This window comes from Nestor notabilis, unplaced genomic scaffold (assembly GCF_000696875.1).
Source record: "Nestor notabilis isolate BGI_N333 unplaced genomic scaffold, ASM69687v1 scaffold2287, whole genome shotgun sequence".
In the NCBI taxonomy this organism is placed as follows: Eukaryota; Metazoa; Chordata; class Aves; order Psittaciformes; family Psittacidae; genus Nestor; species Nestor notabilis.
In genome coordinates, this window is record NW_009935891.1 from 6,689 (window position 1) to 26,059 (window position 19,371).

Sequence of the window (19,371 nt, forward strand, 5' to 3'; positions counted from 1 at the left end):
TGTCTAGCTTACAAGCCTGGTGAAGGTGCAGGGAGCATTACCACCTAGCAGAAGAGAAGGTTAGCCCCCAGAAACTTTCTTCGGGTTCTCAAATCGCTTGCTGCTATTTCCAGATGTGTGTGAATGTTTGACGTTGAACACTGACTGGGAGTGGATTCTCCGTTGTAGGAGAGGGCATCTCTCTATGGGGTATGTAAAAGGAACTGTGTATTGTTCTCCTGCAGTTAATCTCTTTTTCTTCTTTTCAGTGTTAGAACTTCTAAGTTGATGCTTTCAAGATGCAGTGTTCTTGTGCAAATACTGTTTAGTTGACAAAACATTCTTAATGGGATAAGTGACACATTGCTTGACTCATACAACTTGTGCCTTTGATTTCCCATTGTAGCATGGAATTTTCTGGTGTAGCAGAGCAACTATTTATTTATTTACTTTAAACCTATTCCATTCCACTCTCGAAGTGAGTCTTATCCTCAGCTTGGCCATCACTTTCATGGTTATGCCTTCTCTCTCAACTCCCATGTCTGACTGTCCCAGTCTTCGTATAAAAATTCCTCCTGGGATTTCATTCTATCATGTGAAATGGAACTTATTTATTACCAACTGACCTGACAGTTGTTCATGAAGATATTTCTCATCTTTCTGGAGCAGAAGATCTTGAAACTTTTGAAAGAAATTGAACCTTGGAGGAGGACAATATTTTTAAAGAAAGCAAACGAGAAGTACAGAGGTCTCTTCCTCACACTGCTTTCATTATCAGTATTTGTCTTCTCTGACAAGGTTAGACTGTTCTCTAGGAACAGTGTTTTTGAGTTTGGAAATCAGCTAGCACACTGTCTGAGGAACAGCTATAGAAGAAATCTATTTAAACAAATATTTTCCTGCTGTCTTTTCTTCTATTAGGAAGTTCTTTCTGGAGTTGTGGTCATAACAAGTAAGGACACAGTCCAGCACCAAGGTATCTCACTGACAATGGAAGGATCAGTAAATCTGCAGCTTAGTGCCAAAAGTGTCGGTGTGTTCGAAGCCTTCTATAACTCTGTCAAGGTAAGACCTGTGAAAGGTAGTATTTTTAGCAGAAAACCTTTGTCTTTTTTCTCAAATTAAATCTTTCCTTAATGACTTTCAGGTAGTTATAGCACTTCATGCTATGTAAATCATAGAAAGCAGAGAAATGCTCGGTATTATCTAGTGATATGTGATGACGTTTTGGGGGAGGAACTCGCACTGGTTTAAGAATTTCCTTTGGGGCTGAAATACAGTAACAAATAGTATGGTTGCTGAATGATGCTCTGTGCTGTGAATAAGCACCTGAGTTGCTCAAAATTCAGGAAGTCCATTCAGTGGGTGTTGCTGGTTCTTGAAATGGTGGGGCTGTCACTCTGCTTCAGCCTAAACCTCTGAATGTTTCTCTTTGCAGCCTATTCAAATTATTAACAGCACTATTGAAATGGTAAAACCAGGGAAGCTTCCCAGTGGCAAGACAGAAATTCCGTTTGAATTTCCATTGCATACAAAGGGCAACAAAGTTCTGTATGAGACATATCATGGTGTCTTTGTTAATATTCAGGTAAGGCAGTCATATCTGTAAAGAAAATCTGAACTTTAGTTATTTGCAGCATGTATTTACTCTAAAGCATCTTTTATGTCATGGAAGCAGAGGCTAAAGTTTTGCAATAGTTTTCATAGTGCAGTATCTTTTCTGTACTTTGAAGTATGAGCAGAAAGTCAAAGATCCTTTGAAGTAAGTAGCTTCTAAGCTTCTCTTTATTAATACAGCATTCTTCTGGTGTGTACTGTGTTTTCTAGATATAATTTAAGATTAAAAATAATGAAACATGTTAACCTTTAGAGTACTGGCTTCTGGGTAGTTTCTAGTTTTTGACTTTGAGTTTCTAGGAGTCAACACTTTCCACAGGTGGTAACACTTCTTAAATGTGGCAGAGGAACCATCCTGACACCTCAGAATCCTATCAATATAATGTTGCTTTAAAAAAATAGTATTGTGATGTCTGTTCCCTTTTCCAGCAAGTTTAAGCTTTTCATTGGAAGTAGTTAATAGTAATGAAACTAATTAGATGTAACATGGGAAGTATGAGAGAGAATTAAAAGGATACTGGAAAGAGGAGTTTTGGGTTAAGAAAGAATAAAATGTGTTTGCCATGCTTGTAGATCTCGTCTGTACGGGTTTTACAGGGTTCTGTCTTTTACAGGGTTCTGATTCTATCATGAAAGAAGTTGCATTTACTATTTTGTAGATAATCTGTATAGTGGTACATACCCAGATACAAGTGTGTGTACTGCTAGCCTAGTACCAGTGAGACTTTGTTAGCACAGTAGACATCCAATTACTGCTAATAATACTAAAATGTTAAAAATTAAGTTTATTGACTTACCAGACACATTTTAAGACATAGGGATAAATCCTACAGGAACAAAGCTACTTAGTGTTCAGAGTCTGTTTTCCTACGTTCATTTATGAGAAGTATCCTCTAACTAGAGGAAATCTTTCCATCTCTTAGTGTTTCAGGCCTTCCATAATGGAGTAAATCTTTAAAGAATGATGACATAAACAGAACAGCAACAAGACGTCTTGCCTGGAATACCTTTACAGAGCTACTGTAGTATATATTTGATCCCTCCTTATGTTATAGATAACTGCATTTTCTTCATGAAAAAAGACGGCACCACAGTGTCCTTTTGTTCAAAACACAGTTTTGATATTTGACCTTTTTTGGTTAAAAATTGTCTTACCATAGGTGGGTTCATTTGTTTGTGGTTTGGGTTGGGGTTTTTTGTGTGTGTGTCTGTGTGTTTGTCAGGTTTTTTTGTTTGGTTTTTTTGAGGGGAAAGTCTTCAGCCATTTCTTGAATGTAAATATTGTGTTAGACAATGCTTTTTCTTACCAAGGAGTGAGTTCTGGGTTGAGTTGGGTTTTTTTCTTCAAGGAAAAAGTTGAAGGAGGCATTAAATGCAAAAATTTTAAAACCACTGCTGATGAAAAATCAGTGGGTTATAAAGCTGGTGTTTTATTCTTTGTGTGTGTGTGTGTTTCTTTTGTTTGTTGGCCTTTGTTTTGTGTTTGGTTTATTTATTCTTTTTTCCACTTGTGGCTCACTGAGTATTGGATTTGATGACAAAATATAAACTATTGGATATCTAGCTGAACATACTACAGTCTGGGATTTAAAAACAAACCCTAACAAACCAGAAACCCACAGAAACCCCCCTACCTACTAGCCTATCAGAAGTAACTAAAAGAAAAATTCCCTTGTTTTTTGTCTACATCCAGATGTTTAAGTACTTCTCATATGTTTTTTCAGCCTTGGCTTTCTTCCTAATGTAACATCTGTTGTTTGTAGTAGGTATGCCAAAAATGGGGCAAAACTGGTCGAGTTGCTTTCCATATCCAGATAACTTGCCTATGATCAATATCAGTTGTTTTAAGGTATACTTCAATGGTGAATATTTGTTTTGTTTGTTGTTCCCTTTCTCATAGACATAGCTTCTCTTTACAAGCTGGGGATAAAATGTAATTAAAAGGTTAATCATTAGATTTCAGCCAACCTGTGACAGTTGTGATCTCCTGAAGAGGAAGATGTAGTGTTGAGGTGCTGTTTAAGAAACACTTCCTAGCCCTCTGTCCAAGTCCAAATTTAGAAGCAAGCCTCTCTTTCTTGATCTAGGTACTAATATGTTAGCTGGGGGGTCAGTTTCAAGATTCAGGGCTCTCTTCTTTTGCAGAGACTTTCTAATTATCCACTGATGGGGGGGGGCTGTGGGCCAAATTGCAAGGCCTGTGTAGTCTTGCTGCCTCATTGCACTGTGTTCCCTGGTCCGAGCCAAGTGTAGTGCAGTAATAGAAGGTTTGCTCAACAGTGATCAGTGGAAGCCACAGTCTGTGACGAGAAGGGAAAGGTAATGCTCCCCAGTGGCTTTCTTGCACGTATATCCAGGTTATGTGCAGAGAGACATCATGAACTAGAAGTTGTGAAGCTGCATCAGCACCTAGTTTGACTGCACCTGTTTTTGCCAATTCCTCATCTGTAAAGAAGGAATTAACAAACCAAGCAAAACAAAAAACCCAAACCACCCCAACAAGTTCCCTGTCTTGTAAGGATGTTGAACAAGTGTGTTATAGATGCTGAAGTGTATGATTACTGTGATAACCAAGCTCCTACTGTTTTTCAGTCACTGGTTTATGGCTCACTTTTTTTAGGGGAGAAATGGGAGGAAATTGTCAGCAAGGTTTTGAACAGTGAACAACAAAATTAACCTTGTTGCCTGATTTTACTGCACGCTGCTGCTTTTAAGTTCAAATGTATGGTTGAAGATGGTTCCCCATTAACAGTGGTAACAGTTATATGCATGTTTAAATCTTAGAGTAGATTTAGAATTAAAGGGACTATGAGTATATCTTACTGATCATCACTCATCCAAAGCATGGTGCAAAAAGCAGTATCATAATAACTCTTAACTGAATGTAATTTGGGTGCTGAAGCCATACAAGAATACTACTCTCTGTCAGTGAATTAGTCCGATTGAGGGATATGTAATACATATATATATATATTATATATCCCTCATATATCATGTAGAAGATATGAAAAGCTTTTGTAAATGACTAGGGGACTGTGAACTCGAAGAAAAATCGACTTTCATTTGGGAGTATCTAAAATCACTGTAACTCTTACCTCCTTCCCCTTTCCCCATCACTGGTGTGTACATTGCCTACTAATCTGTTTTAAATGATGCCTTAAATATTAATAACAGTAACATTCTGCACATATGCAATAAAAAGATGGAAAGTCAAGGAAAAGAGAGAGGAAATCTTAATTAAGGCTCTCTGTTTCTTCTCTGCTATCCTGTTCTTGCTAGTATACGCTACGGTGTGATATGAGACGTTCTCTGCTGGCAAAAGACCTAACTAAGACTTGTGAATTCATTGTCCACTCACTGGTAAGTGTGATTTGTATTAGCTATACAAAGTGAGATTTAATTTTTTTTTCCCACTTTACGTAAAGTTTGGCAGGAAGGTTTGAAAACCAAGTAAAACCGTGTTATTTGTAATAACAACAATTAAATGTGTATATGTATTTATAGGAATATGTACAAGTAAAGGAAGATGGCCTCAAAACAAAACCATCCAGAAGAGATAGGATGTCAGTAGCTTCTGATTAGAATAACACATCTTTCTTCATTTAAAGAAAATAGCATAAAGAGGATTTGGTTTATAAGATGTTTTTCTACCGTACTGAGTTTATTCTCTTATTCATCCTTTCATGTTTCAGTTCTGAAATACTGGTGTGGTTAAACATTATGGTGTTCTTCTAAACACTGTTTCAGATTATCTGAGCATTTCTGAGCCAAAGGTTCTAGGCACTCACAATGCTTGTCCTAAAACCAGGAGTTTGGTGGTGAAGAGAAAGTATCGGATACCTGTTATTCAGATGATTAATTACGATTTAGAGCCCTGACTCAAAGTATCAAAGTTGGGATTGCATCAAGTTGGAAATAAGAAGCTTGTCAGCTTAATCACCTTTGCTATTAAGTAAGTCCATGGTTGGCAATATGCTAACGTAACTAGGTTAACAAATAATCCACATCCTGCAGTTAGCAGCATGGAGACAGCATTCCTCCTCTGGAGTTACCATCATGGGATGAGATTTGATTGTCTCACGAGGAATGCTTTGCTGCTTGTAATTTGAAGTTCCTTTATCAGATTGGTTTCTAGTTTATATTGACTTTATGCATGTCCAGAGCATCTGATGTCAGTACAGCCTGTGCAGGCCTAATTAAGTATCTTTTTCCACCCACAGCTTGTTAGAACATACTGTTTGTATCATTTCTTTGAACTCTTAACGGGACAGTAAAGTATTAGACTCTTTTGTTTTACTTAAGAATAATGGTGGAAATAGATTATTCTAGTTCTATAGTACCTTTTAAAAGATTTAGTAGCTTTTTTAGGGATTTAGCTAGGTGCTATGAAGAAGTTTCCTGTTGGTAAGATTTCATTCCTTCTAAAATATTATGCTACACTTTATTGGTGCGTTATTACATTATAAGTAAGCCACACTTGTCAAAATAGTGAACAAATTACATACTGTGCAGTTTCCTGGGTTTATTTCTTGTTCCCACTACAGCACTTCTTAGATCACAAGTCAGTAAATCATGAATCTCTCAGTCAGGGTGAATTAATGAGGTTTTACTGAACATATAATTCTCGCTGTCAGTGTTCAATGTACCATTTCCCTTAACCTTATTCTTTGCCAGAGTTAGTCATTTATGGGAAAATACAGTCAAGTCTTCTGCTAATATCTTCCATCTTGCAGCTGGGCAGCAGAAGCTATTTTGAATTCTTAAGCAGTGAGGGTAGATCCTAACTAAGAATTCAAGTTAAGCCCATTGGTGGCGGCGTGCTCTGCCAACTCCAAATTATGTACGATTGGGACTCAGAATTGATGCTGTGCTGGCCACTTACTCTAAATATCTAGGGAAAAGATAGTGCACCTCACTGAGATAAGGATGGAGAGAAAGGTTGGTGAATGGTAAGCAAAGGTTGCCTTCCTGATGCAGAGAACAGGCTGCTCAGGAACCATTCAGCCACTTAAAGACTTCTTTGTTTTGTGAAATGTAAATAAATGGTGTAAATAGATACCGCAGAACTCTAATAATGCGCCCCCCAAATTGCTTCTCCAGCATGGAAGGCTAACCTGGGCCAAGTTTTGCTTATTTTACAGTTAAAGAAGCTGGAATGCTAGGCCTGTTAAATCAATGCTACACTTTATTCCATCATCTGAGGATCTCCTAGTAATGTGAGAATGGCTTACGAGACCCAAGTTGTTATAGAAAGGGCAGCAGCAGGAGTTAAGAATGCTCAGAGGTGTTTGCGCTCAAACATGTTTGAAGTAATGAAGCAAGTTCATTTATAATCTCCCCCCTCTGCCCTGCCCAAATTCACTAAGTATTAATAATGAAAGGAAACATTGCAAGTGATACATAAAATGCAATTATTTGTAAATACAGAAATGTGAAATTTAACTGTTTTCTAAGGCATACCCTATGCTTCAGATAGGTAGTGTCTTTATTTGCAGGTGTGTTAGTCAGCCACATGATGTGGTTTTGTTTTCCCTTTTTCTTTTTCTCCCCCAGTGTAGGCAGAGCGTATGCTAAAAACTTACAAATGGAGTTGAGAGGTTGTTACTGTTTAATGCAATGGCAAATACAGAGTAACCAAAAATTGACATGGTTTTGTTTCTATGGTTCAGATTTGTAATGCAATGTGACTTGTATTTAGACAATGTTGTAATGTTATTTAATAACAAGGGCAGGAAATACAATTTTTTTTATTATAGATGCATACTTTTAGTATGAAGAAAATCCTGAAAAATAACACATCCTGGAATTGCTTGACTTTATCTTTTTTAAGATTCTCTGTGTGTGTTTCGTAAGTCACAGTTTTACAGTTTAACTCTTTCATTACTTGTAGTCACAGAAAGGGAAACTGATGCCAAGCCCAGTAGACTTCACAATTACTCCTGAAACTTTGCAAAATGTTAAAGAGGTAAGGGTTGTCATGTTATTTAAATGTAATGCCTGTGTGATTCTTAGTGAGAACAAGAGAGGAATGATTAAATGCTGCCCTGTAGATAATCAGCTCTCTTTTCCTTTTTCCCTCCCTTTTCTTTTTTTTCCACTTTTGTAAGCAGTAAAGTGATTCTGTCTGATCTCCTGTAATAGTGGTGACTAATGTAAGGTGGAACTTTTGTTTCAGTAATGGTTAAACATGTTTATAATTTTCCTGAGTGAAAGATGGCAGTGAAGCAGGGAACACCATTCGTAACCATATGTAGCCAAGATCCTTTAAAAGTGTATATTTGGATCCTTGTTTAAGCCTTTTTGGTTTGTTTTTTTTTTTACAGCCCCATGTGGCTTTGGGAAGTCTGGATGAACAGTAGTAGCTATCTTGGTCATTTAGCTTTCTGAACCCTTGTTTCTGTTTGTCCACTGAAACCTATGTTCTGTTTTTTCCAGATTTTCTTCTTGTGCTCTTTTTGTTAATGGGACTGTGTTCCTGCTTTCGGTTTCTCTTCTGCATCCCCAATTTGTCTTCCATTGCTCTTAGTCCCAGACTTCTGAATTTAGACCTATTCTTCCACTTGTTTCTCAAAACAGACCTCTAATTCAGCAGTCCAGTTGTTTCATGCTATTGTTGACCTTATTCTTCATGTTCCCAGAATCACTGTGGCTAGAAGGGACCTCTGGAGATTGGTTAGTCCAGCCCTGTGCTTAGGGCAGAGTCATCTAGAGCAGGTTGCTCAGGGCCATGTGTAGTCAAGTTTTCAATATCTCAAAGGATGGGGACTTGGAACCACTCAGCAATATTAGTGTTTGACCACCCCCACAGAATTAAGAATAAATAATTAAAGGTAAAGTTGACGTTTACTGCCTTCTGTTCTTCAGGAACCTTTTTGGTTCATGACAGCCTTACAAAGATAATCAAGATTGGCCTCATGGGGACTTGGGTCAGTTTCCTCAGCACTTGTGAATGCATCCCATAAGATCTGATGGACTTGTGTACATCCAGTCAGTTTAAATGTTCTCTAACTTGCTCCTTCTCTGCCAAAAATGACTCTTCATTGCTCCAGACTTTCCCTGTGGTTGCAGGGGCCTGGTATTTCTGAAGGCAAATCTTATCAGTAAAGTCCAAGGCAGACAAGACACTAAGTGCCTCTGTCCTTTTCATGTCTTTTGTCACTAGGTCCATGTTCTCCTCCATGTGTCTTGATTTAACTCCAGGTGGTCTTTGGCTTTCCCAAAGCCATCCCTGCACACTTAGATACTGTTTTTATGTGTCTCCTGGGTCACTTCCATCTTCTGTATATTTCCTTGTTATGATTTTATCAGTAGCATCTTTTTCATTCATGTAGGTCTTTTCCTACCTTTGCTTGACGTTCTGCATGTTGGAATAGGCCATTCTTGAGCATGGAGGAGATGATTCTAGAAAACAAACCAGCTAAATTAGAGGATGAGCAGGTTGTGTCCATCAGCCTCTCATGTCTCTGGAGACTGTTGCATGCTGGAAGCCTGTCTTTCTAAAGATAAAGATATAATAACTACTCTTGGTAGTAAAATTTCTTTTGAGACTACTGCTAAATACTAAGCTCTCAGCAGTCCACTCTTCCTACAAAGCGTGTTTCCATATAGATGATTTTCTTCTTTCTCTTCTGTATCTTGGTACTCTACTCACTGGTATGGCAAAAACTTGGTGGTGTACATCATGAAAGTCCTGTCCATTAGAAGCTCTTTCTTAACAGACCTTTTGCCTTTCTCTATTTCAAGTACGTAACCACAAAAGTAGGTTCTAAAACTTCTGACATCTCTGATCCAGCAGATGTTGGTGTTTAATTGTGGAGCTGTTTAAGGAATGGTATTGAATGTGTATGGTAGCACAAACAGTGCTAGCAGGTCTCAGACAAATGTATGAAATGTATGGTCTGAAGTGACTACCCAGTGGACAGCTAGAAAAAGTCACTGGTTTGGTATATTTAAAACATTAAAGTTTCAATTCTCTGCTTGTCTGGAGATTGACAGACAGTTCTGGTGGACTACTAGAAAACTGATGAGGAGGTTTGAAGTAGCCAAGCAAAGCACAGAGAGGTTGGATGAAAAACCAGGATTGATTTGCTTCTATGTTCTTGATTCTCTGAGGGGGATTATGAACTAGATGATAGGCCCCATGAGAGAAGACCTAGCTAGGATTAAAATATGAAAAGTGCCAACAAGATTAGTACCTTTAAAAAAAACAGGTTTCATAGACTACGATTGAGGAAAATGGCCTTGAGTTCTCATTCTGCAAGTTCTTTATATCTCTGTCTGTTAGGTTCCTGACCACTAAACTTCAGGGTATAGTTACATGATGTCCCAGTGATGCAGGGAAGCAACTCTGTGTTTACTTATAGTGGTGATGAGAACAACCTGGTGAGGGATCATACAATAAAAAAGCATTTTACTAATACATCGTTAGGACTCAGTATTTCATAGGGTGGTTTTGTCAGGAATGCAACTTCTGTTATTTAAGTTAGGAGAAAATACTTGTTTACTAAATGCATGAAAATTCCTCTCTCTTTATTTCCCCCAAAGATTCGAGTGGAACAGATTCTGCAGAGGTGTTGGGTATCTGAGTGAAACAGTCTAAACAGTAGCTTAGGAGAACTTTTCTGCCATTGCTACTGGCAGCCAGGACTCAGAAGCAAAACAAACATCAAAGATGTCAATAACAGAAAATTAAGGAGGGAGAGAAGAATAAGGCTTGCAAAAGAAGGGGAAAGTTAGAGCAGGATGCTCAAAGAGCTTGAAGAAAGTTGGATGGTGAAGATATGAGCTGAAGATGTGGGCTTGGCTGTTTCAGTATGCCTCCTGCTAGAACTTGTAACTGAATCTTGGGGCACACAAGTTTTTCTGCTGGCAGAGAATATCTGTGGTGCCTGCTGGCCTAAAAAAAAGGGGAGGGCAGGGGGAGCAAACCCTCTGCTTTGGTCTTTCATGGAAACTGATTTATAGATTGTCATCCTCGATCAGCTGTTCTCACTGCTCCTTCCTTAAAAAGTAGGAAACATGCTTGCTGTTAAGAAAATGTTGAAAGTGTGACCCTGTATGTAAATTAAGCTCTTTATTAGTTGTCATTAATTGGTGTCTCAGTACATACGCAGTATACTACATCTTGCATCAAACAAAGGTTTTTAAATGTCTGTCTTCCCTCCCAGTACTAGTGGCTAGGAGAGAGAAATTTAAAAGGGCAGGAAAATCACTGAAACGAGAGACTATTGTAATCTGTAACAAAATGGGACCAGCATGTGTCTCTCAGAGCACTGCCAGCCTACTTGACCATCTTGTTAGTTCCTGCCAGCCTACCTCTCTCACCACGCAGTCCTGACTTCTGGATTAATGGCAATAGCCAGGTTTTGTCAGTGCATCCCAGGAAAAAGCTCCTGTGCATGAAACGAGTAGGGGGGGATGCAAGTCAAGGGGAACAGGGGTAGTAAGAGATACCTTAATGCATCTGCGTAAGGATGCCTCTGTAAAGAAATTGAGTTACTTGAGGCATTTTGGAACGTCTAAATTCTTAACGTTGCAGCCTTTTGGGATTTCCTACATATTTTGATACCTTTCTGTAAGGTATTTTTTTCTTGGTCTGCTTTTACAGTTGTGTCTTTTTCTCTTCCCCCCCTCCCCCAATCTTTTCAGAGAGCCTCACTTCCGAAATTTCTCATCAGAGGTCATCTCAGTTCTACAAACTGTATCATTACGCAGCCACTGACGGGGCAGCTGATAGTGGAGAATGCAGAGGCTGCAGTCAAAAGTATCGAGCTGCAGTTAGTACGTGTGGAAACCTGTGGTAAGGTTCTCTATCAATGGAATGTGTATAGAACAGGCTGCAGTAATTACTGCCTGTGCTCTTTCAGCTTCAATATGAAAGATTGTCAAAAGCCATATAATTAAAAAGACTTGCAAAAAATTGTTTTGTGCTTTAGGTGGAACAGTCCAAACATTAATTTAAATAATCTCTGTGATCCTTAAATCACATTGCTCACGTGAAAACTTGCAGGTCAAAGGGCAAAATGGTTTGCCCACATGTATCTTGCCCCCCAGCCCCGGTGTATGTTTGTTCTAAATTTTGGCCACTGTGTTCTCTTCTCTCTTTGCCTTCCCTCTGAATCTCCTGCTCTCACCAGGGTGCGCGGAAGGGTATGCCAGAGATGCCACCGAGATACAGAATATTCAGATTGCTGATGGGGATGTCTGCAGGGGCCTGCCAGTTCCTATATACATGGTGTTTCCCAGGCTGTTCACCTGCCCTACCCTGGAAACAACAAACTTCAAAGTTGGTAAGTGTGTAGAGCTTCATGCTGTGTTGGTGTCTTTCACCTGAGGGAAGTTTCTAAGTTTCACTTCAGCTTCTGGCAAGTAACAGGATAAATCGCTGCCAAGCCTGCAAGAAGCATGAAGGGCATCACTCTGTTTCCCTGCAGTCCCTCAACAGGACTGTAGTCTGCTGTATTTCATGTAGATTGAGAAAATACAGCCCAAACACTTACAACTAAAACCAGTTGTGCATCTGTTAAGCTACTTCTCACTACTAGAATTATATGGTAAAGGGACAGGAGCAGCAGTGCAATGGCAGGTTGGGGTTTTTTCCTACCAAAAAGTTACATGTGATTAAACACTTGAGTAATAGTCCAAGAATAAAATGCCAAGATGATCCCTTCTTTCTTTTCACCATCACTGAGAACTTCTCTTTCCATTTCCTCTCCTTTTTGTTTTCGGTTCTCTTGCTGCACAGGCTCAGAAGTTGAAGTTAGGCTGCATGTGGCTTTTCCTTTTGCATGTGACTGCTCTTCTTGATCTATACCAGCTACTTCTTCCTCCTTATTGTTGCCAAAATCCAACATTTTCCTTAACAAATACGTGAAATGTAGGATTTTCCTCACTTGTTCAAATAATTACAGCAAAAATTCTCATTGCTAGCCCGGTTTTCTTCCCTTCACCCTGCTGGAATTTATTGGTGGTTCTTTTTTAGTTTTATTGTATCAGATTGAAGCTACAAGTCGCTGCCTTCAGGGTCCTTCCCAGCTGAGGTCCCTGGGACTTTTCTGCTGTACACCTTGGACAAATGTGCACAACTACGTTTCCAGCTTTGCCTACCTGTTTACCTGTTCCTCCAAGAGCTTTCTCACACCTGACATATACAGTGATGTTTCCCCAGACTACTACTACTCTTTTTGCCATTTCTAGCTGTTGAACAGCAATTCACAGTGACACATGGCTCCTGTTAGCGTAGTATCTACTTTAAGAAGTTATGAAGATTCCAAAAAAGAACAGTTATTTTCAGTTTAATTTGATCTCTGGTTCCCTTCATTTACGAACTCTACCTGACTTCGTGTCCTGTCTCTACTTGGGCATTCATTATCGATCTGATTTTGGTTTTGAACAACACAATATGCTATCTGAAGAGCAGGTTTTGAATTTTTTTTTATCCTAGTTTGTGGGTTTATTATATTTTGGTGTTGACTTTCCTAAGGCCATATGTGATGCACGATTCTAAGGTTATGTTATGTGCTGACAGCAGGGGAGGAGTCTGCTCCCCAGCTCTTTCACTAACATGCCTGAGCAATGCATATTGGTGTGAGGAGTCTTTCTCAAAGCATCTTAATCTTGGAGGCTTGAACTCTGCCTGTTGTCTGGAAGACTGTATGTCATAGTTTGTCAGTGGTACAGAAATGAATCCAGAGGAATCCCAAAGATGAGAACAAAACAAGGCTCTCTAGGAATGGTCCGAGGATTGGGTGTGGGATGCCTGGAGTACCATGTTCATGCCACAGGAAAATCCAGGGTACTGGAGCGGCTTGGAAGAGCTCTGTGAAGTGCTGTGTGTGAGAGCAGGAACTACCTGCCCCTCCTCCTGCTGCTACAGTTCAGATCCACAAGGGACTCTTCATTAGGGACTGTAGCAAATAGGACAAGGGGTAATGGGTTTAAACTTAAACAGGGGAAGTTCAGGTTAGATACAAGGAAGAAGTTCTTCACAGTGAGGGTGGTGAGGCACTGGAATAGGATGCCCAAGGAAGTTGTGAATGCTCCATCCCTGGCGGTGTTCAAGGCCAGGTTGGACAGAGCCTTGGGCGACATAGTTTAGTGTGAGGTGTCCTCGTCCATGGCAGTGGGTTGGAACTAGATGATATTAAAGTCCTTTCCAACCCAAACCATGCTGTGATTCTGTGACTCCTACTATTTCGCTTGTGTTTTCATTTTTATTTTTTATTTTTTTACTTTGTTACCTCCCTTCTTGCAGAGTTTGAAGTTAACATCGTTGTCCTTCTGCACGATGATCATCTCATCACAGAGAACTTTCCACTGAAGCTCTGCAGGATGTAAATAGCCAGAGGAGAATCACTTGAGGATTTAATGAAAAAGGACAGAATTCTTCAGAGGCAAAGTGAAGTTTTATCCATTTCTTACTTTAACTGAGAACACATCACTTCCTTCTTCCTCCTGGAGGTCCGTGTGTTTTCAGTTCTCTGTAAACCGTGCTATGACTTTGCCTGTCTCACGATAGCCTGCGTGGAGGTATCTGTGCAGCAGCTGTGTCAGGTATCTTTCTGACTCCAACAACCACGTTTTCTCAGATTTTCCTCAGACAAATTCTGAAGGAATGATTCTGTGTATTTCTACAAATTGTAGAAATATATAGTAAGTGTCTGTCATCATTTCATTTTGTAATACTTGTCCCAAAGGCCTTTGAAGACCTCTTAAACGTAGTAAGTCCTGTTATATATGGTGTATATATACTGGAGGGGAGGGTATAGGACTTGTAATATAATACTGAATCATGTCTTTGAAGGTATAATAAATGGTGCTACAGCAACAGAGTGTGGTGATGTGGGATGAATATTGAAGGATGAATGTGAAGTAAGTGATTTGAAACAAATAATGATGTGAAATAACGCCATTAAAATCAAGTAAATGCCAGGAAAGGAATAAGCTATGGTCAGTATATTGAATTTTGTAACTATCCATCTTAAAGGAACTCTGTGGGAAAACTATTACAGCAAGAAATGGTCTTGCCAACACGACCAGGTTGTAGATTTTGATGTTTGTTATTTTAACAAAACAGCCACAATTTTGTCCTAATTGAGAATTTTCCACACACTGTTCTATGGGGTGAAGGCAGGCTAAGCATTTAGGATATTATATAGAGTATAAGTGTGAAGATGACAACCTGAAATGACAGAAGTAAGAAAACTGCTTGATTTCCTTTAGCTGTATCCAGCAGCAGTACCAAGCAGGAAACTTCAGTTCTATGTTTAGCCCTGGTTCTGTATCACCTTTAGGAATAACCATCTGAAATTCTTACTTTTGTCTTACAGCACTCTTGGGCCAGGACGGGGGAGCTTATTTACTAGAACTGAAAACATTAAGATCAGGAACTGGTACAGGATAAGCAAAGGTGCTGTCTCTAGTCTGGGTGGTGGTGCAAGAGTGCCACCTGCTGCTCAAGTGCCGCTATCGCCTCCTACCAAAGTTCTTCCGAAGGATGGACGGGTGTCCATCCTGCACCAGGCCCCAGCACCCGGAGTGGATGTTGTGATTTAAGCCCAGCCAGTAACTCAGAACCACGCAGCCGCTCGCTCACCCTTCCCTTCACAGCCCCCGGGCAGGATGGGGAGGAGAATCAAAGAAGGTAACTCCCATGGGTTGAGATAAGACCAGTCCAATAACTGAAGTATAGTATAATACTACTACTGATAATAATAATGGTGAGGGAAATAACAAGGGGAGAGAATATCAAACTAAAAGGGAAGAGGAAAATAAACAAACTCAAGTGATGTGCAGTATTATTGCTGTACCCACCAACCGATACCCAGCCCGACCCGAGCAGCGATCTGGGCTTTCCAGGTAACTCCCCCCAGTTTCTATACTGGGCATGACGTGCTGTGGTATGGAATACCCCTTTGGCCAGTTTGGGTCAGGTGTCCTGCCTCTGCTTCCTCCCGGCTTCCCCTCCTCCCTGGCAGAGCATGAGACTGAGAAAGTCCTTGATTGGGGTAGGTGCTACTGAGCAACAGCTGAAACATCAGTGTGTTTTCAGCATTGTTCTCGGACTGGAGCCAAAACACAGCACTGCGCCAGCTACTAGGAAGAAAATTAACTATCCCAGCCAAAACCAGTAGGTCAGTGACAGTGGCTGGGACAGGAGGCCTCTGCCTCAAGGGTGTAAGTAAGTGAACTATCTCTGAAATCACTACAACCCTTCCATCTTATAGGAGTTGGGGAAAAGGAACACAGATAAAAAATATCCCGCTTATTTGGGGTCCCATCTCTGCTGCGAGTATAAGAAAAAGGTCGGTTGGTACCAAGCATTTCCACAACCAGCTCATCCTTACTGCCTCAAGGCACACCATGTTCTAATTGGACCATAGTGTCCACTAGGGCAAGTGCTCTGCTTTGGACAAGGGTCATAAAATCACAGAGTCATAGAATGGTTTGGGTTGGAAGGGACCTTAAAGATCATCTAGTTCCAAACCCCTGCCATGGGCATGCGCAGGGACACCTTCCACTAGACCAGGTTGGCCTTGAACACTGCCAGCTTCTCACCACCCTCACAGTAAAGAGCTTGTTCCTGATACCTGATCTAAATATCTGCTGTTCCAGTTTAGTCATTCCCTCCTGTCCTGTCACTACGTACCCTTATAAAAAGTCCCTCTCCAGATTTCTTGCCATCTCCCTTTAGGTACTGGAAGGCTGCTGTAAGGTCTCCCTGGAGCTGAACAAGCCCTCATCCTGTCTCCATAGGAGAGGTGCTGCAGCCCTCTAATCATCTTCATGGCTCTCCTCTGGAGTCGCTTAAGCAGCTCCATGTCCCTCTTGTGTCGGGGGCCCCAGAACTGAACACAGGACTGCATGTGAGGCCTCACGGGAGCAGAGCGGGAGATTCACCTCCCTCAGTTTGCTGGTCACATTCCTTTTGATCAGCCCAGGACACGGCTGGCTTTCTGGGCTGCTGGCTCATGCTGAGCTGCTTGTCAATCAGCCCCAACCCTTGGTCCTTTTCCTCAGGGCTGCTCTCAGTCCAGTCTCTGCCAAGCCTCTAGTTGCAGCTGGGATTGTCCTGACCCAACTTGGGATTGCTCCAGTCCTTGGTCCTGAGGGTCAAGGATGCAGGCTACTGGTGTGACAAGCTAAAAAGATGTATATGTATCCCCCACCCCAAGAACACAACAGGAGCTGGAAAGGGTGCATGTGCTGTTATGGTGAGCAGTGCAGTACCTAACTGCCCAGGCAGCAAGGCTCACCAGCCTATGGTGGACCACTCACCAGTAACTCACACTTAGCAAAAATATCACACAAAAAATTACTACTGCAGCTGATTTATTTTTGATCCAAGTGCCAAGTAATATACTGATTAATCGCAGAATAGTTTAAAACCTCATCTGGAGGATACAAATGCATTTGGGGGAACATCTGATTCCTAGAATTAGCCAACAACCTCATCTAATCAACTTAATACTGCCTGTATCCAAACAACAGTCACAGTCCAGTTTCAGGGTGGTCGGTCAGGCTGTACACTCTCTAGTCCTGGTCTTTGGGTACTGGAGAGAAGTTCTACAGTGACAAAGGTACTCGGGCAAGCTCAGGCTTCTAAAGCAGTAGAAGAGCCAGTTTTTCAGCTGTCTGCATTCTGTACGTGTATGCCGTGGATGAACATCCACACACAGAATACAGATGCAGGGTTTGCTTCATCAAAAACAAAAATCTTGTAATTCTGATTTAAATAAATCAGCTCTTCAGCAAGGAGGAAAATTCAAATCATATTGTGAGACTAAAGAATTGAGCCACAGTGTTACAACTCAAGGATAAACAAAAAGAAGGAATCACATGAATACTTAAAAATTCTTGCTTCGAAATATTACTAAAAGTAATTATTTAAACAATTTGAATTATAAGCTATGGATTTATGCAGAGTAAGGAGCTGCAGTTATGTGAACTACATTCATAATGAATACAACAAGCCTGATTTGAATCCTGCAGTTAAATTCTAACTGTTTGTGCCAAAGGAAGGTAATGTCTTGGCTGTTCCAAATTCTGCTGGTCTGGCACTGGGGTCACCTACTTGGTTTAATACTAGAATTTATTTTCAGGGTGGTGTAAGCTCTGGAGGATGGTGCATCAGTCTTAGCAGGAGTGATGCACCATCCCTGGAGAAAAGTGGATAGAGTAGTTTCAATGCCCCTTAGCCAAAAAGCATGACCAGTTTTGCATGCTGCCAGCCTCTGAACTACACTGGCTTCACACAAGAAAAGTGCTGGATCTGCGAGGATGCCAACTTCATTCTGAGGGTGCCATGGCAGTACCAGCATCTTACAGCTTAATGCTCAGTGGTAAACACTGCAGCAGTCCGGGCTCTGCTACCATTTCAATCTAACCAGGGTTCTGTCTCTTTCATGTTTCTGTTCCTTATCATGGTGGTTATTCTGCAGCTGCTTTGCATCTTACTACAATGTGTTCAAATAAAACAAGGTTTAGGTGTATTTGTTCCGTGCAGGAAGCTCAGGGAAGTCTTCAGGTAAAAGAGCGTGAACGCGGCAGATGGGGCAGGTACTCGAGTGTTGCTTGAGCCAGGTTCTAATGCACTGTAAGAACAGGGAGATGTTGAGGACATAACAGCCCAGTATCAAGAGTTCAGTTTAACTAAGTTAGTAATTGTCACTAACAGGCAGGCACAAGACGTTCTATGTTATCAAAGTTTGCAGTACAGAACTGTTCTCCAGCTGTGACGCTGTGCTCATCAGTTTACATTTGCACCTACTCTGCAATCACAAATCTGCAGTGAACAAACATGGAAAAAGTCACAGGCAGAAGCATCCAGTTATTCTCACATAATCCTCACTTCTTACTACAGGAAGCTACATGTGCAGCCGCTAGCAGGTGGCAAACGCAGGGCTTACAGTGCTAGCCCATTCTGTAAATATGCTGCAAACAACTCTGTGACCTGACTACCAGATTTATCCTCTGAAAAATAAGCTTAAATTCACTGTGATGAATTATCATTTTGCTTAGAAATCTAAACCTGAAAATTTTCTGGCACACTAAGGCCATGTGTGTTGCAAGTCTTGGTGTTCTAAGTATGGAAAAGAAAGGGTGTTCTGCATTGTTCTTAGGTGCAGACGGGTAAGAGGGGAAGGCTGCTTTCAGAAAATGGAACAAGGGCATAACTAGACAGTGTCCATAAGCATTTGCATCTAAGTGATAAGAACAAAAGTCCTTACCTCTCTGTGAAAACGATGCCCACATTCTAGTTCACATGAGTCTCTGCTTAGCTCATCATGACATATTGTGCAAGGATCGTCACTGGAGGCCTAGACATAAAACGCTAAGTTATTTGAAAGCTGGCAACAATTAATCAACAACTTCTAATAATTTAATGGTGTTACTAATTTTAACAAAGTATATTTAAGCTTTTGCACGCCAAATGAATGAGTCAATTATTTTTGTCAGCAGTTCTTTGATTATTTCATGTCTTACAAGAAGCACACTGCAATCACTTCCCCTTCGTGGAAACAGTGGAGAACTTACTGTATAGTCTCGTTTCTTCCATTTCGATTTAGGTGTTGCTCCAACATTTCCCCAAGGCTGGAGACTTGGCTGAGGCGGATTTTTACTTGAAGCATTTTTAAGTGCAGTTGCAGGTTTTGCTTTGGGTGGGCTGGGGACATGGTCTCCTGCAGGGACTTCCCGAATCTGAGTTCCAGCCTGTGCTGCTGACACAGAGGATGGTGACTTCACAGGTCTCCCTGTTGAAGCTGGTGCCTAGGC

General features: G+C 40.8%; 2 protein-coding genes across 2 annotated transcripts in view; one reads left to right on the plus strand and one right to left on the minus strand.

Moving 5' to 3' along the window:
- Nucleotides 1-618: 618 nt before the first annotated feature.
- DSCR3 (Down syndrome critical region gene 3) lies at nucleotides 619-14,003 on the plus strand. The gene is given in 8 exon segments (XM_010018035.1): nucleotides 619-727; nucleotides 896-1,044; nucleotides 1,418-1,567; nucleotides 4,876-4,956; nucleotides 7,487-7,561; nucleotides 11,245-11,395; nucleotides 11,733-11,885; nucleotides 13,850-14,003. Coding segments are annotated over 8 exon segments (951 nt in total). The 3' UTR covers nucleotides 13,933-14,003.
- A 4,074-nt stretch (nucleotides 14,004-18,077) lies between these two features.
- TTC3 (tetratricopeptide repeat domain 3) overlaps nucleotides 18,078-19,371 on the minus strand; it is a 62,338-nt gene continuing 61,044 nt past the window's right edge. Inside the window, exons 43-45 of the mRNA XM_010018036.1 lie at nucleotides 19,132-19,365; nucleotides 18,825-18,914; nucleotides 18,078-18,188 (exon numbers count right to left, since the gene is read on the minus strand). Of these exons, the coding sequence (XP_010016338.1) occupies nucleotides 18,078-18,188; nucleotides 18,825-18,914; nucleotides 19,132-19,365 (435 nt within the window). The remainder of the gene's footprint in view (nucleotides 18,189-18,824; nucleotides 18,915-19,131; nucleotides 19,366-19,371) is intronic.